The sequence below is a fragment of the Mastomys coucha genome, unplaced genomic scaffold (genome assembly GCF_008632895.1).
Source record: "Mastomys coucha isolate ucsf_1 unplaced genomic scaffold, UCSF_Mcou_1 pScaffold2, whole genome shotgun sequence".
Classification (NCBI taxonomy): domain Eukaryota; kingdom Metazoa; phylum Chordata; class Mammalia; order Rodentia; family Muridae; genus Mastomys; species Mastomys coucha.
This window is the reverse complement of record NW_022196902.1, coordinates 21,391,515-21,415,514: the sequence shown is the minus strand read 5'-3', so window position 1 is coordinate 21,415,514 and position 24,000 is coordinate 21,391,515. Positions and strand designations below refer to the sequence as shown.

Below are 24,000 nucleotides of genomic sequence, written 5' to 3'. Positions count from 1 at the left end.
ATGTATATGTATGTATATATATAAAATCTTGGTTGGTACTGTGTAATACTTGTTTTCTTGGATACATAATTTCCACTTGTAGAATACACTAAAATTTTGTCTGAATGTTGTATTAAGATCATGGAGGGAATATGAAGTTTCTACATGAACCAAGTTTTTATAAATCATAGCCCTGATTTCTCTCCAATTATCTTCATCCTATATTGGTATTTAATAGAAATGGCAATGATTACTTTCTCATTGGCAGTTCTACATTGTTCCAGACTCTTAAATTAAAATTTGCTTTCTAGTTCTACAACTTTTGCTTGAATTTTCTTGCTAATTATTTTGTAAATTTTTTCAACTTTATTTCAACTATGTACAAGTATTTAGTAATATTTGAAATGATATCATGTAGTACTTTCAGAATTTACAGTATGTCTAGCCAGAATTCTGGGCAAGGACTAAGTTAAATGAGCAGAGAGAATTACACATAAAATATTTCTTTGTAATCCTCTTATACTTCAAACTTACTACAAGGAAAAAATAGTAACACAGAAAGAGAGAAAACCAACACAAAACAAAGAGTTAGAGTCAGCAAATCTGACATCAGCAAAGTAAAATGTGAAGGAGACAGAGATCAGCTATAAGAAATTGAAATGGTTGGGTTGACAAGGACAAGGAATGAGCACTTGTCTGAGCTCAGAGACATGGATGAAAGTAAGCCCTTCCTGTCCCACAGAATTCCCAAAATGCTTGGGAATTGGAGAAATCCAAGCCATTTAAATGTGAAAATAAAAGGAGGGGTTTTAAAAAAAATTATTCCAATGTCTGAATATTAAACTCAGGTATTTATGGATAATGGGAAATTCTGCTACAACCTCTCTACATAGGAAACAGGACCTTAGAACCCTGGGCCACTGGAAGGAAGTGTAAGTCTGAAACAACATTATCTGTCTTAGCTAGGGTTATACTACTCTGAACAAACACCATGGCCAAGCCAACTCTTATAAGGACATTCAACTTGGGCTGGCTTACAGACCTGCCACAGCCATAACCAAGACCATAGGATGCCATCACTCAAAGGTGATCACCAAAGAGGAGCAGAAATGTTAAGAAATCACATTGTCCACCTAGAATTTCATAGAGGCTAAACTGTCCATTTCATGTGCGGGTGTAGGAAATAAAGAGTTCCCAAACCTGCAGATTCTTGACCTAGAAAGCATGAGGAGGATGGGTCTTGTCAGAACTAGAGAAAAATAAAGAAAAAAAGATTCCTTATTGATTATGAAAGTAGCTACTTCACACAAAAGCAAAGCAGAAGAAGGCACCATCAGGGTAGGTTGTAATGCATGCCCCTATATAATAGGTCTAAATGACAACAGATTAAGGTTGGACTACAAAGATGGGAACTCCAGAAGAAATAGCCTCAGAGGAAATTAGACCACAGAGAGATCAACTGATAGCTTCACTGTGGAAAAATGCCTGGATGGGTTCTTCTTCTTTTTTTTTTTTTAATTGGATTTTTTTTATTACATTTAAAATGTTATCTATCTCCTTTCCCAGTTTCCCTCCCTCCCAGAAACACCTTATCACTTCCTCCCTCCCCCTGCTCCTATGAGGATGTTCCTCCACCCACCCACCTACTCGCACCTTCCCACCATCGAATCCCCTACACTGGGTCATCTATAAAGCCTTCCTAGGATCAAGGACCTCTCCTTCCATTGGTGCATGACAAGGCCATCCTCTCCTACATACGCAGCTTGAGCCATGTGTACTCTGTGGTTGATGGCTTAGTCCCCTGGAGTTCTGGGGGTATGGTTGGTTGATCTTGTTGTTCTTCCCATGGGGTTATAAACCCTTCAACTCCTTCAGTCCCTTAAATAAATCTATTAGAGGCTGCGCTCAGTCGTGGTTGGCTGCTAATCTCCACCTCTGTATTTGTAAGGCTATGTCAGGGCCTCTCAGGAGACAGCCATATCAGGCTCCTTTCAGCATGCACTTCTTGGCATCCACAATAGTGTCTGGGTTTATATATGGGATGAATCCCCAGGTAGGACAGTCTCTGGGTTGCCTTTCCTTCAGTCTCTGCTCTACCCTTTATCTCCATATTTACTCTTTTGAGTATTTTGTTCTAAGAAGGACCGAAGCACCCACATTTTGGTCTTCCTTCTTATTGAGCTTCATGTGGTTTGTGAATTGTATCCTAGTTATTTGGACCTTTGAGGGTAATAACTACTTATGAGTGAGTGCATATAATATGTGTTCTTTTATGATTGGGTTACCTCACTCAGAATGATATTTTCAGGATCCATTCATTTGTCTTAGAATTTCATGAATTCATTGTTTTTAATAGCTGAGTAGTACTCCATTGTGTAAACAAATGGATACATTTCTGTATCCATTCCTCTGTGGAAGGACAGCTGGGTTCTTTCCAGTTCCTGGATAATATAAATAAGGATACTATGAACATGTATGTGTCCTTGTTACATATTGGAGCATCTTCTGGATATATATGCCCAGGAGTGGTATAGCTGGGTCCTCAGGTAATGCTATGTCCAGTTTTCTGAGGAAATGCCAAACTGATTTCCAGAGGGGTTGTACTGGTTTGCATTCAGACCAGCAATGGAGGAGTGTTCCTCTTTCTTCACATTCTTGCCAGCATCTGCTGTCACCTGAGTTTGGATGTGAAAAGAATCTTAGGGTTGTTTTGATTTGCATTTCCCTGGTGACTAAGGATGTTGAACATTTCTTTAGATCCTTCTCAGCCATTGGCTATTCCTTAGTAGAGAATTCTTTGTTTAGCTCTGTACCCCATTTTTTCATAGAGTTGTTTGGTTCTCTAGAGTCTAACTTCTTGAGTTCTTTATAGGTATGGGATATTAGCCCTCTATCAGATGTAGAATTGGAAAAGATCTTTTACCAATCTGTTGGTTGCCCTTTTGTCTTATTGACAGTGTCCTTTTCCTTAGAGAAGCTTTGCAATTTTATGAGGTCCCATTTGCTGATTCATGATCTTACAGTACAAGCCATTGATGTTCTATTCAGGAATTTATCCCCTGTACCCATATGTTAGAGGATCTTCCCAACTTTCTCCTCTATAAGTTTCAGTGTATTTGGCTTTATGTGGAAGTCCTTGATCCACTTGGACTTGAGCTTTGTACCAGGAGATAAGAATGGGTTGATTTGCATTCTTCTACATGCTGACTATGAGTTGAAGCATCACCATTTGTTAAAAATGTTGTGTTTTTTCAACTGGATAGTTTCAGCTCCTTTGTCAAATATCAAGTGACCATATGTGCATGGGTTTATTTCTGGGTCTTCAATTCTATTCCATTGATCTTCCTGCCTGTCTCTGTACAAATACTATGCACTTTTTATCATTATTACTCTTTAATACAGCTTGAGGTAAGGGATGGCAGTTCCCCCAGAGTTCTTTTATCATTGAGAATAGTTTTCCCTATACTGGGTTTTGTGTTATTCCAAATGAACTTGCAAACTGCTCTTTTGTTGTTGTTGTTGTTGTTATTGTTTTGTTTTTGTTTTTGTTTTTGTTTGAGACAGGGATTCTTGTATAGCGCTGGATATCCTAGAACTCACTCCATAGACCAGGCTGGCCTAGAAATAAGAAATCCACCTGGCTCTGCCTCCCAAGTGCTGGGATTAAAGGCATGTACTAACCACTGCCTGGCTAAATTGCTCTTTCTAACTCTACGAATTCTAACTCTAGAATTGAGTTGGAATTTTAGTACAGATTGCATTAAATCTGTAGATTGCTTTTGGCAAGATGGCCATTTTTATTATGTTAATCCTGCCAACCCATGAGCATGGGAGATCTTTCCATCTTCTGAGATCTTCTTCAGTTTCTTTCTTCAGATTTGAAGTTCTTGTCATATAGATCTTTCATTTGCTTGGTTAGAGTCACACCAAAGTATGATAAATTATTTGTGGCTATTATGAAGGGCTTTGTTTCCCTAATTTCTTTCTCAGCCTGTTTATCCTTTGAGTAAAGGAAGGCTACTGGTTGGTTTGAGTTAATTTTATATCCAGCTACTTTGCTGAAGTTGTTTACCATATTTTGGAGTTTTCTGGTGGAATTTTTGGAGTCACTTAAGTATACAATCATATCATCAGCAAATAGTCATATTTTGACTTCTTCCTTTACAATTTATATCCCTTTGACCTTCCTTTGTTGTCTAATTGCCCTAGCTAGAACTTTAAGTACTATGTTGAAAAGATAAGGAGAGAATGGGCACCCTTGTCTAGTCCCTAATTTTAGTGGAATTACTTCAAGTTTCTTTCCATTCAGTTTAATGTTGACTACTGGTTTACTGTATATTGCTTTTACTGTGTTTAGGTATGGGCCTTGAATTCCTGACCTTTCCATGACTTTTAACATGAAGGGATGTTGAATTATCTCAAATGCATTTTCAGCATCTAATGAGATGATCATATGGGTTTCTTTTCTTTGAGTTTGTTTATACAGTGGATTACATTGGTGGATTTCTATATATTGAACCATCCCTGCATTCCTGGGATGAAGCCTCCTTGATACATGGTGAATGATAATTTTTAATGTGTACATGTATTCAGTTGGCAAGAATTTTATTGCATATTTTTGCATCAATGTTCATAAGGGAGATTGGTCTGAATTTCTCTTTCTTCATTTGGTCTTGTTCGGATTAGATATAAGTGTAATTGTGGCTTCATAGAATGAATTGGGTAGTGTACTTTCTGTTTCTATTTTGTGAACTTATTTGAAGTGTATTGGTATTAGGTCTTCTTTAGAGGTCTAATAGAATTCTCCACTGAATCCATCTGGTCCTGGCCTTTTTTAACTGGGAGACTATTAATGATGGCTTCTATTTCTTTAGGTGTTATGGGACTGTTTAGATGATTTATCTGATCCGGTTTTAACTTTGTTAACTTGTATATGTCTAGAAAATTGTCCATTTGATCCAGATTTTCCAATTTAATTGATTGTAAACTTTTATAGTAGGATCTGATGACTTTTTTGAATTTCCATGGTTCCCTCTGGTTAGTCTGGCTACGGGTTTATCTGTTTTGTTGATTTTCGTAAAGAACCAGCTCCTGGTTTTGTGGATTCTTTGTATAGTTCTTTTGTTTCTACTTAGTTGATTTGAGCCCTGAGTTTGATTATTTCCTGCCATCTACTCCTCTTGGGTGTAATTGGTTCTTTCTGTTCCAGAGCTTTCAGGTGGGCTGTCAAGCAGCTAGTGTATTTTGGGAGGTACTTAGAGCTATTTGTTTTCCTCTTACCACTGCTTTCATTGTCTTCCATAAGTTCTGGTATGATGTGTCTTCATTTTCATTAAATTCTAAAAAGTATTTAACTTCCTTCTTTATTTCTTCCTTGACCCAGTTATCATTGAGTAGAGAGTTTTTCAGTTTCTATGTGCATGTGTGTTTTCCATAGTTTTTGTTGGAATTTAAGACCACCCTTAATATATGGTGATCTGATAGGGTGAATGGGATTATTTCAACCTTCTTGTATCTGTTGAGGTTTATTTAGTGGCCAATTTTATGGTCAATTTTTGAGAAGGCACCATGAAGTGCCAAGAAGAAAGTATATTCTTTTGCTGTAGGATGAAATATTCTATAAATATCTGTTAGATCCATTTGGTTGAAAACTTCTGTGAGTTTCACTGTGTTTCTGCTTAGTTTCTGTTTCCATGATCTGTCCATTGCTGATTCTGAGGTGTTAAAGTCTCCCTCTCTTATTGTGTGGGGTATGATGTGTGCTTTGAGCTTTAGTAAAGTTTCTTTTATGAATGTGTGTGCCCTTGATTTGAAGCATAGATGTTCAGAATTGGTAGTTCATCTTGGCAGATTTTTTTCCTTTGATGAGTGAGAGTCCTTCCTTACTTTTATTTGATAACTTTTGGTTGAAAGTTGATTTTATTTGATATTTGAATGGCTACTCCAGCTTGTTTCTTATGACCATTTGCTTGGAAAATCGTATTCCAACTTTTTACTCTGAGGAAGTATCTGTCTTTGTCACTGAGGTACATTTACTATATGCAGGAAAATGCTGGGTCCTTTTTATGTATCCAGTCTGTTAGTCTATGTATTTTTATTGGGGAATTGAGTCCATTGATTTTAAGAGATATTAAGGAAAAGTAAGTAATTGTTGCTCTCTGTTATTTTGTTCTTAGAGGTGGCATTATGTTTGTGTGTCTATCTTCTTTTGGATTTGTTGAAAGATCACTTTCTTGCTTTTTCTATGGTGTAGTTTCCCTCCTTGTATTGGTGTTTTCCATCTATTATCAATTGTAGGACTGGATTTGCTGGAAGATATTGTGTAAATTTTGTTTTGTCGTGGAATATCTTGGTTTTTTCCATCTATGGTAATTGAGAGTTTTGCTGAATATAATAATTTGGGCTGGCATTTATGTTCTCAGGGTCTATATGGTATCTGCCCAGGATCTTCTAGCTCTCATAGTCTCTGTGTGAGAAGTCTGGTGTAATTATCATAGGTCTGCCTTTATATATTACTTGGCTTTTTTCACTTATTGCTTTTAATATTCTTTCTCTGTTTTGTGTATTTGTTGTTTTGACTATTATGTGATGAGAGGAATTTCGTTTCTGGTCCAATCTATTTGGGTTTCTGCAGGCTTTTTGGATGTTTGTGGTCATCTCTATTTTTAAGTTTGGGGAAGTTTTCTTCTATAATTTTGTTGATGATGTTTACTGGCCCTTTGAGTTGGGAATCTTTGCTCTCTTCTATGCACATTATCCTTAGGTTTAGTCTTTTCCTTAATTTCCTGCATGCTTTGGGTTAGGATATTTTTGCATTTTACAATTTCTTTGACTGTTGTATCAATGTTTCCTATCCTATCTCCTGTACCTTAGAATCTCTCTTCTATGTCTTGTATTCTCTTCTTGATGCTTGCACCCATGACTCCTGATCTCTTTCCTAGGTTTTCTAAATCCAATATTGTCTCCTTTTCTGATTTCTTTATTGTTTCTATTTCCATCTTTAGATCCTGGATGGTTTTGTTCATTTCCTTCACCTGTTTGATTGTGTTTTCCACTAATTCTTTAAGGGATTTTTTTGTTTCCTCTTTAAGGGCTTGTAGCTGTTTACCTGTGTTCTCCTGTGTCTTAGTCAGGGTTTCTATTCATGCTAAACATCATGTCCAATAAACAAGTTGGGGAGGAAAGGGTTTATTCATCTTACTTCTACATTGCTTTTTATCAACAAAGGAAGTCAGGACTAGAACTCAAGCAGGTCAGGAAGCAGGAGCTGATGCAGAGGCCATGGAGGTATGTTCATTACTAGTTTGCTTCCCCTGTCTTACTCAGCTTGCTTTCTTATAGAACTCAAGATTACTAGCCCAGGGATAGATCCCCCCACAAGTGACCCTCTCCCCTTGTTTACTAATTGTTTACAGTTGGATCTCATGGAGGCATTTCCTCAACTGAAACTCTCTGTGATAATTCCAGCTTGTGTCAAGTTGACACAAAACTAGCCATTACACTCTGTAATTCTTTTTTTAATTAGATGTTTTATTTATTTAAAATATCTCATTCCCTAGGATTCCCTCAAAAAAAAAAAGAATAAAAGAATAAAATAAAAAAAAAACCCAAAAACTAAAACAAAACCTGTTCCCTCCCCCTCCCCTTGTTGACCCACCTACCCCCTCCTGCCTACTAGCCCTGGCATTCCCCTACACTGGGGTATAGAACCCTCACAGGGCCAAGGGCCTCTCCTCCCATTGATGACCAACTTGGCCATCCTCTGCTATATATAAGCCATTGGTGTTCTGTTCAGGAAAATTTCCCCTGTGCCTATGTGCTTGAGGCTCTTCCCCACTTACTTTTCTACTAGTTTGAGTGTATCTGGTTTTATGTGGAGGTCCTTGATCCATTTGGACTTGAACTTTGTACAAGGAGATAGGAATGGATCAATTTGCATTCTTCTACATGCTAACTACCAGTTGAGCCAACATCATTTGTTGAAAATGCTTTGTTTTTTTCCACTGAATGGCTTTAGCTCCTGTGTCAAAGATCAAGTGGTCATAGGTTTGTGGGTTCATATCTGGGTTTTCAATTCTATTCCATTGATCTACCTGCCTGTCACTGTACCAATACCATGAAGTTTTTATCACAATTGTTTTGTAGTACTGCTTAAGACCTGGGATGGTGATTCCACCAGAGGTTCTTTTTTTGTTGAGAATAGTTTTGGCTATACTGGGTCTTGTGTTATTCCAGATGAATTTGCAAATTGCTCTAAGTCTGTGAAGAATTGAGTTGGAATTTTGATGGGGATTGCATTGAATCTGTAGATTGCTTTCTGCAAGATGGCCATTTTTACTATATTAATCCTACCAATTTACGAGCAAGGGAGATCTTTTCATCTTCTGATATCTTCTTCGATTTCCTTCTTCAGAGACTTGAAGTTCCTGTCAAACAGATCTTTTACTTGCTTAGTTAAAGTTACAGCAAGTTATTTTATATTATTTGTGACTATTGTGAAGGATGTTGTTTCTCTAATTTCTTTCTCAGCCTGTTTATCCTTTGTGTAGAGGAAGGCTACTGATTTGTTTGAGTTAATTTTATATCCAGGTACTTTGTTGAAGTTGTTTATCAGGTTTAGGAGCTCTCTGGTGGAATATTTGGGGCCATGTAAGTATACTATCATATCATCAGCAAATAGCAATACTTTGAATTCTTCCTTTCCAATTTATATCCCTTTGATCTCCTTTTGTTGTCTAATTGCTCTGGCTAGGACTTCAAGTACAATATTGAATAGGTAGGGAGAGAGTGGGCAGCCTTGTCTAGTCCCTGATTTTAGTGGGACTAAGTTTAGTGTTTCAAGTTTCTGTCCATTTACTTTGATGTTTGCTACTGGTTTACTGTATGTTGCTTTTATTATGTTTAAGGATGGGCCTTGAATTCCTGATCATTCCAAGACTTTTATCATGAACAGATGTTGGATTTTGTCAAATGCTTTCTCAGCATATAATGAGATGATCATATTTTTTTTTCCTTTGAGTTTGTTTATATAGTGAATTACGTTGCTGGATTTCCAAATATTGAACCATCCCTGCATCCCTGGGATGAAGCCTACTTGATCATGATGGATGATCATTTTGATGTGTTCTTGTATTCAGGTTGCAAGAATTTTATTGAGTATTTTTGCATCGATATTCATAAGGGAAATTGGTCTGAATTTTTCTTTCTTTGTTAGGTCTTTGTGTGGTTTAGGTATAAGAGGAATTGTGGCTTCATAGAACAAATTGGATAGAGTGCCTTCAGTTTCTATTTTGTGGAATAGTTTGAGGAGTATTGGTATCCGGTCTTCTTTGAAGGTCTGATAAAACTCTGCACTAAACCCATCTGGTACTGGGCTTTTTTGGTTCTGAGACTATTAATGACTGTTTCTATTTCATTATCAGATATGGGACTGTTCAGATCATTGATTGATTTGATCTTGATTTAACTTTGGTACCTGGTATCTGTCTAGAAAATTGTCCATTTCATCCAGGGTTTCCAGTTTTGTTGAGTATAGGCCTATTTGTAATAGGCTCTCATGATTTGGGATTTCCTCACTGTCTGTTGTTATGTCTCCCTTTTCATTTCTGATCTTGTTAATTTATATAATGTCTCTGTGCCCTCTAGATAGTTGGACTAAGGGTTTATCTATATTCTTGATTTTCTCAAAGAACCAGCTCCTGGTATGGTTAATTCTTTGTCTAGTTCTTTTTGTTTATATTTGGTTGATTTCAGCCCTGAGTTTGATTATTTCCTGCCTTTGACTGCTCTTGGGTGAATTTGCTTCTTTTTGTTCTAGAGCTTTCAGATGTGTTGTCAAATTGCTGGTATATGCTCTCTACAGTTTCTTTTTGTAGGCACTTAAAGCTATGAGTTTTTTCTTAATACTGCTTTCATTGTGTCCCATAAGTTTGGGTATGTTGTGGCTTCATGTTCATTAAACTCTAGAAAGTCTTTAATTTTTTTCTTTATTTCTTTCTTGACCAATCTATCATTGAGTAGAGTGTTGTTGAGCTTCCACGTGTGTGTGGACATTCTATTGTTTATATTGTCATTGATGAGCAGCCTTAGTCCATGGTGATCTTATAGGATACAAGGAATTATTTCACTCTTCTTGTATCTGTTGCGGCCTGATCTGTGACCAATTATATGGTCAATTTTGGAGAAGGTACCATGAGGTGCTGAGAAGGTATATCCTTTTGTTTTAGGATAAAAAGTTCTATAGATATCTGTTAAATCCATCTGTTTCATAACTTCTGTTAGTCTCACTGTGTCTTTGTTTAGTTTCTGTTTCCATGATCTGTCCATTGCTGAGTGGAGTGTTGAAATCTCCCACTATTATTGTATGTGGTATAATGTGTGCTTTGAGCTTTAGTAAAGTTTCTTGTGTGAATGTAGATGTCCTTGCATTTGGAGCATAGAGGTTCAGAATTGAAAGTTCCCCTTAGTAGATCATACCTTGGATGTATATGAAGTGACCCTCCTTATCTTTTTAGATAACTGTAGGATGAAAGTTGATTTTATTTGAAATTAGAATGCCTACTCCAGCTTTTGTCTTGGGACCACTGGCTTGGAAAATTGTTTTCCATCCTTTTATTTTGAGGTAGTGTCTGTCTTTGTCACTGAGGTGGGTTTCCTGTATGCAACAAAATGTTGGATCCTGTTTACGTACCCAGTCTGATAGTCTATGTCTTTTTATTGGGGAATTGTGACCATTAATGTTAATAGATATTAAGGAAAGGTAATTGTTGCTTCCTGTTATTTTTGTTGTTAGAGCTGGAATTCTGTTCATGTGGCTATCTTCTTTTAATTTTGTTGGAAGATTCTTTTTTGCTTTTTCTAGGATGCAGTTTCTCTCCTGTGTTGAAGTTTTCCATCTATTATCCTTTGTAGGGCTGGATTTGTAGAAAGATATTGTGTAAATTTGGTTTTGTCATGGAATATCTTGTTTTCTCCATCTATGGTAATTGAGAGTTTTGCTGGGTATAGTAGTCTGGGCTGGCATCTGTGTTCTCTTAAAGTCTGTATGATATCCACCCAGGATCTGTGGCTTTCATAGTCTCTCGCAAGAAGTCTGGTGTAATTCTGATAGGTCTGCCTTTACATGTTACTTGACATTTTTCCCTCACTGCTTTTAATATTCTTTCTTTCTTTTGTGTATTTGGTGTTTTGGCTATTATGTGGTGGGAGGAATTTCTTTTCTGGTCCAGTATATTTGGAGTTCCATAGGCTTCTTGTATGTTCATGGGCATCTCTTTCTTTAGGTTAGCAAAGTTTTCTTCTATAATTTTGTTGAAGATATTTACTGGACCTTTAAGTTCAACATCTTCACTCTTTTCTATGCCTATTATCCTTAGGTTTGGTCCTCTCATTGTGTCCTGGATTTCCTGGATGTTTTGGGTTAGGAACTTTTTGCATTTTGTGTTTTCTTTGACTGTTGTGTCAATGTTTTCTATGGTATCTTCTGCACCTGAGATTCTCTCTTCTATCTCTTGTATTCTATTGGTGATGCTTGGATCGGTGGTTCCTGACTTCTTTCCTAGGATTTCTATCTCCAGAGTTTCTCTCTTTGTGATTTCTTAACTGTTTCTACTTCCATTTTTAGGTCCTGGATGGTTTTGTTCAGTTCCTTTACCTGTTTGCTTGTGCTTTCCTGTAATTCTTTAAGGGATTTTTGTATTTCCTCTTTAAGGGCTTGAACCTGATTACCTGTGTTCTCCTGTATTTCTTTTAGGGAATTATTCATGCTCTTCTTAAATTCCTCTATCACCATCATGAGATATGATTTTAGGTCCAAATCTTGCTTTTCTGGTGTTTTGGGATATCCAGTACTTGCTGTGGTGGGAGTATTAGGTTTTGATTAAGCCAAGTAGTCTTGGTTACTGTTGGTAAGATTCTTACATTTGTCTTTTGCTATCTGTTGATCTTTGGTGTTAGATATTTTTGCTGTCTCTGGCTGAAGCTTGTTCCTCCTGTGAGTCTGTAAACCTGTGGCAGCACTTCTGGTAGATCAGCTCTCCTCTGGTAAGACCAGTCTGCATTGGACTGTGGATCAGTCATCCCTTCTGAGTCCTGGGGTCATAACAAACCCTGGAGACAGGCTCTCCACTTGTGGCGAAGGGACAGAGAGGGCTGCGGATTTGCAGTCCCTCCAAGGTGAAGAGGGAGGTAGAAAGGATCCTGCACTGGTTGCCCTGCCACTTCTGAGGTCTGTCCCTCCTGGCTACTCCTGCCTTAGAAGGTCATTGGAGAGAAAATGGAGATCTCACCTGAATCCTTGTGTTGGAGTACCTCCCCACCTTCCAATTCTTTCAGGGAGTTATTTATGTCCTTCTAAATGTCCTCCATCATTGTCATGAGAATTGAGTTTACATACAAATCTTGTTTTTCCGGTGTGATGGGATATCCAGGACTTACTATGGTGGGAGAATTCAGTTCTGATGATTCCAAGTAACCTTAGTTTCTACTGCTTCTGTTCTAATGCTTGCCTCCCACCATCTGATTATCTCTAGTGCTCCCTGCCCTCCATGTATCTGACTAGAGGCTATCCTTCCTGTAATCTTGGTTGAGTCAGAACTCCTCGAAGTCTAGTTGACTCTTTGATCCTGAGATTCTGGGTGTGTCAGAGTTCCTGGATGTCAAGCTGCCTTTGTAACCCTGAGATCCTGGTTTGATCAAGCTCTGGGGGCTGTGTTACTTGCCAACGAACTGCTGAGTTTGTGCCCAAGGTAGACTGGTGCAGGCCAGAAGGAACCTGAGCCACTGGTTGGGTGGGGTTCCTTCATCCCTGGATCCTGCTGGTCCAAGTTACTCCTGGTGTTGTTGGAACAGACATTGAGTTCTCCTCACCCCTGATCCTGAGATCCAGGGCATGCCAGGGCGTTGGATGTGGAACATGATTGGCTTCTTTTCTTTTCCTTCTTTTTCTTCCTTTTCTCAAATATAGTGGCAATTGTTACTATATAAAATGGTCCTTGACTTGAAAATACACTCATGTTTCTATCATTTTGAAGCAGGAAGGCAAATACCAGAAATCAGGGGAGAATATACTACCAAGAGTTACCTTAGAGTAGGAATATGAAGGGGAAATTGGAGAAGAGTCAAAACTGTAAGGTATGTATGTAACCTCATATCTTTCTTGGGTATTATTTAGGGTTTTTTGGTTTTTATAAAAGTTGGAAATATCTTCTTTAAATTCAATAACAAACAAGAGGAATCCTTCAGGGAAACAGCATGGTCACGCCTAAGGCATTAGGAAACTACAAATGAAAGGGTTTTTTTGTTTTTGTTTGTTTGTTTGTTTTTTTGTTTTGTTTTTTTTGTTTGTTTGTTTTTGTTTTTTGCTATTCATCTATTATCTAATATATGATATCCAAAACAATTTTGCTCAGTCTTCTTTTTGCCTAGTGGTTTGAGCTTATAACATAAGTTCATATTTTTATATAGCTTCATGAAGACTGGGGCCACCAAGCTTTGGGCAGCATTAAGCTTTCCTCCAAAAGATAAAAGGATCTATCTGATGCTGGATTTTTTTAGTTAAGAAGGATCTAATTACTAATCCTTGCACCAAGACATAAGATTTACAAAATCAATATTCAAGACCTCTATTTTTATAAAGCAAACTTAAAGGATTCAATTTTCCATTACACAATACTGAAACTTCCATGTACCTCATCACATGAATTTTATATTTTTAATAAGTAAAAACACAGTTTGAAACTATTTATGAGACAAGTAGTTACAGGTTTAGATAGTTATCTCTCCTGAAAATGTGGTAACTCTTTGACCAATGTCTTAGTGTGCCTGATAGCCAGGAAGATATTAAGCCTATAAAGGAATTTTGACCAGAATCCAGGAACATGTGTTTCCATTTAACATGGTGACTCTCAACCTTTCTAATGCTATGACCCTTTGATAGAGCTCCTCATGCTATGGTGACCTCAAACTATAAAATTATTTTCATTCCTACTTCATAAATGGAATTTTGCTACTGTTATGACTTGTAATGTAAAATACTTGTATTTTCTGATTGTTTTAGGTGACCCCTGTAAAAGGGTTGTTTGATGCCCAATGGGGTCATGACTCACATGCAAAGTGACATAATTTATTTCTATGGATTTTCCTTTCCCTGGGATACAAATGGTCACATTAATAACATATTAAAAACCAGCCATGAGAGTAAAATATTCATATTCCCTCTTTTAATTACTTGTCATGTTTTTCTTTTCAGGAAATCAATATTTCCTAGCTATTTAGATAACTTTCCATCTTCCACTAAAGTTACTGTAAAATATCCTATCTTTCCTAGACCAGTTCTTTTTCTGTCACTTTGGTCTGGAAAGCAATCTAGCCTACAGCCTTTAGACTCTGCCTGATACCCTGGCATTGTAAAAGCAACTGTGCAATGTCTCTTAAATTCAAGTAGCATCTAACCTCAATCTTAAAAAAAAATAATGCAGAAGACCACAATAGCGTTAAAGCATCTTCTCATACTTAAGAGAAAAATATCTGTAACCCAAAAGTTTTTAAAATGTCACTTATGATGGGTTCTCCTACTTTGTATTCATGAAACAGACTGTACACATGCAAGCTCATATCAGACCAGTACACATAAGAAGTAATATTTAAAGTTTCCTTAAGAAAAATTACCCAGAATAATGAACATGAAAATTTCATTTTAATACATAGAAACCATGCTTAAACATTTCATGAAGGATATTTAAACAAAGGTTGATTCTTAGTTAAATGGCAGAAAACTCTATTTAAATCTACCTGAACAATTCTAATAAACCCTGATCTTCTGCCGTTTATATTTAATGAATGCATATTCATTCAACCAGTAGATAAAATCAAAGGCTGAGTATAAGGTTGACCAGCTGATCAAGTTGGCTTCTAATAGATGTCTAGATCCTTCTAATGGTATATCTTGCACATATTAAGTACATCTATGTTTTCTGTCACTTCCGTTGCTATGTCTATTGAAAAGAACTACAACACCCAGTTGATTTTTCCACTAGAATTATTATGCTCCCATGTTCTACATCTTCCAGCTTAACAGTCTTTTTTGCTTAAGACAGTTTATCTCTGGCTAGTCTTTATGGCTTTCTGTGAATGGTCACCTCCCTTCCCCAACAAACACATACGTGCCTTGTGTATTTTCATGTTTATCTCTGTCTGCTCTTTCTTATAGAGCTGTAATGAATTTCCACTCACTTGCTTACTTATTTTGCCACAAGTTTCCTTTGAAGTTGGTCTTTTATTTTTTCTAATTTTGCATGGTATGACTATATATAATTCAATACTTGATTCCTAATCCAGATTCATTAAAAGTTCTAATATTTAGGTTCCAGGTTTGTTCTCATTTGTAAGCACATGACAGGTAGGAGATGATAATTTTAGAAAAATCAGATGATTTGAAAATAATAAAATACTGTCTATTATTCATGACCAGTAAGAAAAAACTCAATCATCCATTTTAGTAGCCTTCTCTGAGGCAGCTAGCTAAACTCTCATCTAAGTTCTAAAATTTGCTGTAGTGTCAATATTTTATAAAATCAAACCATGCAAACTCTTTCTATACCTTTAGTTCAAAATGAATTGATCAAATTTTAATTAAACTTTTTAGTGTAATAGAATTCAATACACAATTCTAAAACCTACCAAAAGATTCATAAGCTTTCTTTTTGTGCAATGAGAGTAAAGAAAAATCAATTTTGAGATATTTAAGGAAGTAGTTTTTGACAATATATTTTGGTTGTGCTTGATGATCTTAGGTTATCTAGTACTGTCGTAACTTACCTTCAAAACAACTCCAAGAGGACAAGCACAAGTCATCCAGCGCTTTCCTTTATACAGTTACTGAACCTTGGTCCTCACCTGTGTGAATCAACTGTCTACTCCTCAGTCGTATTCTCTGCTCCTTTTTATTTTTTGTTTTGAGTTTTGCTAAGTTGACAGGACTGGCCTTGAACTGTCTGTGTTACCTGGGCAGGCCTGAACTTGCCACACTCCTACCTCAATCTCCAGATAAACTAGAGTTATTGGGCATGCTATCATGCTTGGCTTAAACCAGGTTTAGAATTCTATATTCTATTGATTTCCCATTAATATTCCCTAAGTTTGAAATATTTGTAATAATAATGATCTTTGTAGATATTTTAAAATATAAGAAAATAACACCAAAGATTGCATTTTGAAATACACCAATGTTAAAGTTACTTTAACATATCATCTTTGTTAGGTCATGGAATCTATGTTAAAAGGAATTTTGACTAGTCATAAGTGCATAAGATTTTGAAATAAAAGTCGTCATGAAGTAAAAATAAGGAACTCTGTAAAGAAAACTGCTTTCTGATTCGTTTTCTAAAAATTAACTCTTAATAACCAGTAATAAAAACAATAAGCACTTTAGTCTACCTGTTTTGCAACTTATGCTTGGATAGGGCATTAAACGGTTTATAACATATGTGCATACTCACTTCATAATTTTCTCTTTAAGGCAGTACTATCTGTGGTTAGATGTATAGACAGAGAACCTAAGTCTAAGAGACATAATGAATGATAGGAACAGACTTCCATTCCTCAGGTTCTAAAAGCTTTTCTAGCCCGACTCCCACAATGCATACTCACACAGGATACCATCCTTGGTGGATACTTACATTTCAGCACACCTTGGATTTCATAAATAGGCTTGAGAATCAATGTACCATAAAAGTCTTCTGGGAATGGATTGGTTGTGTCACACTTATTTGAGAAATCTGTAAGTTTCACTGTTCGTGTTCTGTTCTTGGGAATCTTCCATTCAACAATTTCTTTTAGGGTATAGATATGTTCATCCTCACACTCATAAAATTCTCCTTCTTGTGACAGTGGCAAAGTAAATGAGTGGCTCTGATGATTCCTTACCACACCACAATTCACCAGCGTTTCTCCATTAATCTCTTCAATTGAGTTGAAGCAGATTGGTTCACCCTGCTTAATAGTGAAATTCTCTAGTTTTATATCCTTTAGGTGATAAAAGCAAGGATGACCTAGTCTACTGGGTCCAATATTAACGGTTCTTGTGATTTCTTCCATTGACAGGTACGGAGTTTTATCAGCCACGACCTTAAAGAGACCTAAGAACATAATTGTGTGCATTATTAAAATGAAAGTTCTCATAAGAAAATCAAAATGATAAATCCATATCATAAGCATAGTATAACTTTTAAATATTAAGTACTTATTTTATGCACATGTGTGTAGGCATGAGTATGCAGACATGAGTGTGCATGTACATGTGATATGTGTGGAGGCCAGAGGACTATCTCTGTGTCATCTTTAGGAACCTTGCCCTTTGTAATAATATCTCTTTTTGGCCTAAAGCTCACTAATTAGGTGAGACTGGCTCTCCAGTGAGTACCAAGGATATCTTTGTCTCGACTTTCCAGGAACTGGGATTAAAGTTCCATCCCCAACTGTCTTACCTGCACACTACCATCCCCAACTGTCTTACCTAGATTCTTGAGGCAGAACTCAGGGCCTCCTAGTTGCTATGTAACCATTTTACTGACTGTGCTATATCCTCAGCCTAAGATGCTTATTTGAATCTTTTTTTTTTTTTTTTTTTTTTTTTTTTTGGTTTTTCGAGACAGGGTTTCTCTGTATAGCCCTGGCTGTCCTGGAGCTCACTCTGTAGACCAGGCTGGCCTCGAACTCAGAAATCCACCTGCCTCTGCCTCCCAAGTGCTGGGATTAAAGGCGTGCGCCACCACGCCCGGCTTTTTGCTTATTTGAATCTTAACCTCCTCCAGGAAGAATGTCAGAATATATGTGTAAATTATTAAATCATCTTAACAGGAACAGAAATGGAAACAAGAGGAATCTTCTTGAAAAACTAAATATCTTGTCCTTAAAAATAGGAAATCTGATGACAATGTATGCTGTCCTGACACAATGTGACTTTTTGAGAAAGGAATTTATACTCTCAACATTCTTCTAATTTTTAAAAAGAGAAGACTTGATTAATTTTTCTATGAATGTATTCTCCTGGAGACACATTAAATTAAAGAATGGAATACATTACCCAAAATTAAATGGATTTGGTCAGATTTTATTAAAAAGCTATATAGCTGCAACTAGAGGGTGAATGTAGTGAATGTTGTTGAACCATATGCTTTAAAATATATTTCATGTTGTGGATACTTTACCATAATGAACAACAATTGAACTGTTCTAATTAATGTCAAAGTTCTTAGCTACATTTGAAGCCCTATGACTATCCAAAGGGGCATTTGACATGTACAATCTCCCATTTTTCTTTTCTTATAGAATCCTTAGAGGAAAACACACATTAATAAATCATGACATAATATATCCTAGTATATCCGTTATCCTCTCAAAGCTTTATGGAACTTAGCTTAGATTATTGACTGGACTGATTTTTGTACAGTTATAAGCATATGAGGTGTGTGTGTATCTGTAATTATAAATACAATCTTTTCAGTCTGTTCAGAGTTAATAGTGTATGATTTCATCAGTGACCAGTTGGCATTGGGTAACCGATTAAAAGGTTCACTCCCGAGGAGGACTGTTTCTCCTGCTCTCCACATCTCTTGGTTGCCTATAGATCTCTGTTTAGGGGTGGGGCGAATTTTTCCTCCTTCCATGTCAACAATGTCTACTGATATTATGCTTCTCTAGGTCTTGTTTAGGTCATATTGATAAGGTGTTATTGGTGAGGCTATTCTGTCATTTCCAGGAGGCACAGTTTTGCAGTTTTCCTGATTCTCTGGCTGTGACAATCTTCCCACCCAGTCTTTTGTGATGTTCCCTGAGCCTTGGATGCAGAAGTTTTATAGTAGATCACCTTTGAAAAGGTGTCAGTGCGTTGTATGTAGTAAGCAAGCACTCTAACACTGAACTAAAAAACCTAATCCTCTGTACTGAATACCTTTATACATTGGACTGTGTTAATCTACCGCATGGTGTACTTGAGGACTATAAGAAAAATGAGCATTTTATTTGGAGGAATTTGTTCTGTTGTTTTGTTTTGTTTTGTTTTGTTTTGTTTTGTTTTGTTTTGTTTTGTTTTAGGGACTCATGTCAAACAAAGTTCAATACATTGTATTCTTGAATTTATTATACTATTTGAATCGTGTGTGAGCATGTATGTACTCACATACATCTCACATCTTTTATTCTCATCTTTTAGTATAGTAATAGTTTAGTAATCTCATCTTTTAGCATAAAGAGTTACTACTAAGATTCTACAATCATTATCAATAAATAGAAACTTTCAATAGTTTTGTGCAACATGTTTTTTAATAGCTATCCTGAAATTCATGAAAATAGTCTTATTTCTGTTTTATCAATTGGATGATAGGAGCCACTGAAAAATTATTTAGAGTCATCATTCTTGAAGAGTAGAGTTTGCTTAAGGCAATAGCAGACTGAACATATTAAGAAGTAGAAACAACCTGACCCCCTTGGATTACTCTTATTTCATGTAAATCACAGTCTTCACACATCACTATGGATGTCCTATTGCAAGACTAAACTGTACCTATGAACTTATGTGTTTTTTTCTTAGACCATGACATAGCACACAGGTTAACATACTAAGTGCCTGCATATAGTGAAACTATTTGATTAATGTATCTCTTTCTTCATCTACTATTGCAACCAATCTAAAAGAGCTCTCTTACTAAGTAGCCATTGGTGTCATGTAGAATGCAACAGGTCTTCTTTTACTGAGTATGATGTCAGGTTGAAAATTTAACTTACAATGGAAGAAGCTAAACAAAAATTAAACACCATCAAGTCTGATATGTCATGGAGTTGGCCACCTCTACCATCTTTTATCCACACAGAATATAATACAGAGCAAACTTCTTCACCCACTTCTAGTTATGCAGCAGACTTGGCCTCTATGTCTACTGACTTATCTGAGCACTGGATTTAAATATCATGTCCATTTATTCTTTAGATACAGTTTTCAGATACTGGGGAAGAATTTTTCTTGGTTTTCAATAGTGAGGGCTTCTTTTTATAGAAGACAGGCCACACATATGTCTACTAAAGCCATGTCCCTTTAAAGCTTCATTTCTGTGGCAAACTATCAAGAGAAAACTGAACAACTCTTTCTAGTGGTGTTTTTGATAACCTAGCACATATTTAGGGATATGATTGTGATATATTCATAATTAGAGGCCTTTTATGGACATGCTTTTTTATAATAATGTGTGTGATTTATTCTTGATATATATTTACTTATTGTGTGTTCATGTGTGTATGTGACACACATGGCATGAAAAACATGTGGAAGTTAGCAGATAACCCACAGCAGATAGGCTTTTAACTTTTTACCAGGTGGGCCCCAAAGACTCAAGTTATCATGTTTGATGGCAAGTGACCTTCCCTGCTGAGCCATCTTCTTGGCTGTTACTGTTATTCATAAATTAAGAGTTTTATTTTAAGTAACAAACATGCAACTTGAAAAAATAATATAAGAAAATGAAATAAAGTATTGAAGCTAGTTAATAGGTGAATTTATTCTTTCAAATCTTTTTTTTTTTTTTTGGTTTTTCGAGACAGGGTTTCTCTGTATAGCCCTGGCTGTCCTGGAGCTCACTCTGTAGACCAGGCTGGCCTCGAACTCAGAAATCCACCTGCCTCTGCCTCCCAAGTGCTGGGATTAAAGGCGTGCGCCACCACGCCCGGCTCTTTCAAATCTTTTATTTTACACTTGATAGAGTTATAAATTACAATTTTTATTATATTTATATGGACTTATATGTATGAGATGGCCAAGACTATGACATGTGTGGGTGAGGGCACTTGAGGGAGTCAGTTCTTTTCTTCTATGGATCAAAGCAAGGCAATCAGACTTAGCAGCAATTGCCTGTACACACTGAGCCATCTTGTCAGTCCTTAACCTTAATGATTTTCAAAACACTAATAAGTGAAATTTTTAAAAAGATGTACAAATCTGAGCATTTTCTCATTTGTATCATTTATCTTCACAATCATCTTGTGGGAGCAGTAAACAGTGTTCCTGGGAAACGAGGAAAAGATCACAATTTTCACAGTCTAATCACCTGGGAAACGAGGAAAAGATCACAATTTTCACAGTCTAATCATAGACCCCAATCTCTAACCAGAGCTGTGACATCACACTCTGCATCTAGCCACCAAGCTAACCAGTCTCCCTGTTACACATGTGACGTACAAAGATACTCTTCATTAGAGCAGTGTGCTTATTTTGAGTCATGGTCATGTGTGCAGCTCTCCGAAGTGGCATTCCCTTTGCACAGACCAGTCTCACCCAAACCCAGGGAGAGTAGAACACTCGGTTCTCTGTCCAGAATTTATTCTCATCAAATAGTTTTCTACCATTTTCTCTGTAATCCATTTTCAACAAATATAAAATAAATTAAAAATTGTATTTCTTCAAAATAGATCAGAGCATGACATTGAATATACCACATGAAACTATTCAGATTATTGATTCTTTTTACTTTAGTCTATTAAGCTTATTTCCTAGCTTCAAACAAATTTATTTTTTCCATCTCTAAAATAAATAATTTTGAAATAAAATTTTTGCTACTTTTCTTCATCATCTTCTCATATCTGCAATATTAGAGTTTTTAACTTATTAGCAGCTCATCATGGTCAGCAATTTGCATGCATGATGCAATTTCATTTTCAAAATAGCAACATAAAATTGTTCACATTAATAAAACATGAATGTTTCATAAATAAAGTTGTGAAGTTTGGAATAAATATTCTTTTATCAATTCATAGAAACATAGTAATGTTTTTTGCCTTCAAAAGTACAATGGTTTAATCACAGATATGCATTTCAACTTTTCATTATTATTATGAATCATAAGCTGCCTAGCCTTTCATAAATTGACAAGAGTTGTTTACATGTTGGTATGTAACTTCCCTTTTGGATGTAGAAAGACATAGAACTGTCAAAGATAATTTTCAAATCAGGAGAAGAAAATGATGTTTAAAGCATTGTCTGGCTTCCCTGGTACCAAATGTTTTTCTGCCTCCACTGTAGTGATGTGTAAAGCAAGGTGAAGCACCAGTACTCACCAATCAAGTTCATGTGCATTCAGTGTGCTGTAGGTCACCAGCCATATTTAAGCAGATTTTTTAAGTATATGATTATAGGTTCCAAATACAGCAATCCTCACTAAATAGATGAATACCTTCACATATGCCCTACAAGAACCATGTACTGAAAATAATACCAACAAAAACCCATGGGAACAAAGCCAAACATGGAGGCAGAGTTGATATTTCTACTCACACATAAGTTTTCCTCCAGCTACATGATAAGGTATAATAATAAAACAAGAGGCTGAAAATTCCTTAATACTCCAAAGTACAAATATGAATTTTATATACTATTACTGTGAAGAAACATTTATGTCTGATATACAAGTAAATCCAATATATACAAATAAAAGCAGATAAATTTTTTTCTTAAGGAATTCTTTTATAATATATATGTGTGGGGTGGTAGGCTGTTCAAGCAAACTGGTTTAAGGAATTCTTTTATAATATATATTTGTGGGGTGGTAGGCTGTTCAAGCAAACTGGTCCCAGTTGAGCAAGAGGTCTGGAACCCCAAAGACCCAGTGGGTAGCAATTTCTACCTGCATGGGATGGAAGGTGTTCTACCTCACCTCCTAGGCCCCTGGCTCCTGTTGCAGTCACAGCCCCTCACAGCCCCTCACAGCCCCCCGCAGGAGAGATGTGTGATATTGGTCACGTATTAGCAGCCTTCCTACATGCAAATAAGGTTTCCCCAAGCTCTGAGTCCAAACCAATGAGAAGTACCTGCTGTCAAACCCTGAATCACCCCCAAACTGTACATAAATCCTATCCAGAGAACTAAAGGTGTTTGAGAACTACTCTGTAGTCTGAGCCTTTTGTTCTAAGAGCTGTAACATTTGGGAGGAGGCCTATTATCCTGAAACTAGACCTCAAGCTGCACCGCACTCCTCACTGTCTAGTCGGCTTCTCGTTAGCCCAGCCTGGACCAACTCAGTGCAGGGTGGAACGGAGTAACTGAGTAACCTGGAAAGCATGGCAGAGATGGAGGAGAAGCCAACTACAGCAGCAGAAGTTGCAGAAGAAGCTTCTCCTCCCTGCCCATGCTCACTTCCCTTCACTGGAACTCTTGCACTGGGCAGGGCCAGAGACCCGACTGCACTGAATGGATACCACCAGAAGGTGAGCCTCCTATATCTGGAAACAATAAATCTGTCTTTTCTTACTGTGCTTTTAGTCAGTGCCATCCAGTGGATTTGGACAAACTAAAGGGGCAACTGAAGCCTCCTGACCAGAGCTACTCTCTGGTGTTGGCTGAAGGTCCCTCTGGTCTCTGTCCAAATCTGACAGCCCACAACGGGTGTTGGCAAAGACTCTCTAACTTCTTCTTTGTTTGTTTGTTTTTCAAGACAGGGTTTCTCTATGTAGCCCTGGCTGTCCTGGAACACACTCTGTAGACCAGGCTGGCCTCAAACTCAGAAATCTGCCTTGCCTCTGCCTCCCAAGTGCTGGGATTAAAGGCGTGCGCCACCAATGTCTGGCCTAACATCTCCTTAAAACAAAAAGAAAACCTGGTAACGGAGCAGCCCCTTAAAAGCCACAGGGTGGCTGCCAGTTCTTAAATATGGGGGAAGGCTTAGCGTTTTGTACTTCTGTGGAATCCCCTGAAGCCAGATAGGCCAAGGGAAGGTTCCCATTGGACAAGCTCTTCTCCTCTTTTCTATCACGGGCAACTCACCATCCCATAAAATGTAGCCCCAGGCCAGGGAAATCTGTGCCCTACGAAAACACCGTGGAATAAAGACAGCCAAAAAGCAAGCCTCCTCGTTAGGGAGGAAGTCCTTCAGATAGCGCCATGCACTCAGATAGCGCCATGCACGGCCAGTGATCAGATAGCGCCATGCACGGCCAGTGATCAGATAGCGCCATGCACTCAGATAGCGCCATGCACTCAGA

At 37.1% G+C, this 24,000-nt stretch overlaps 1 protein-coding gene across 1 annotated transcript in view; it reads right to left on the bottom strand.

Annotated features, from left to right (window-relative positions):
- Positions 1-24,000, bottom strand: part of Themis (thymocyte selection associated) — a 234,696-nt gene that overhangs the window by 125,196 nt on the left and 85,500 nt on the right. The window contains exon 3 of the mRNA XM_031380677.1: positions 16,656-17,114. Within this exon, the coding sequence (XP_031236537.1) occupies positions 16,656-17,114 (459 nt within the window). The remainder of the gene's footprint in view (positions 1-16,655; positions 17,115-24,000) is intronic.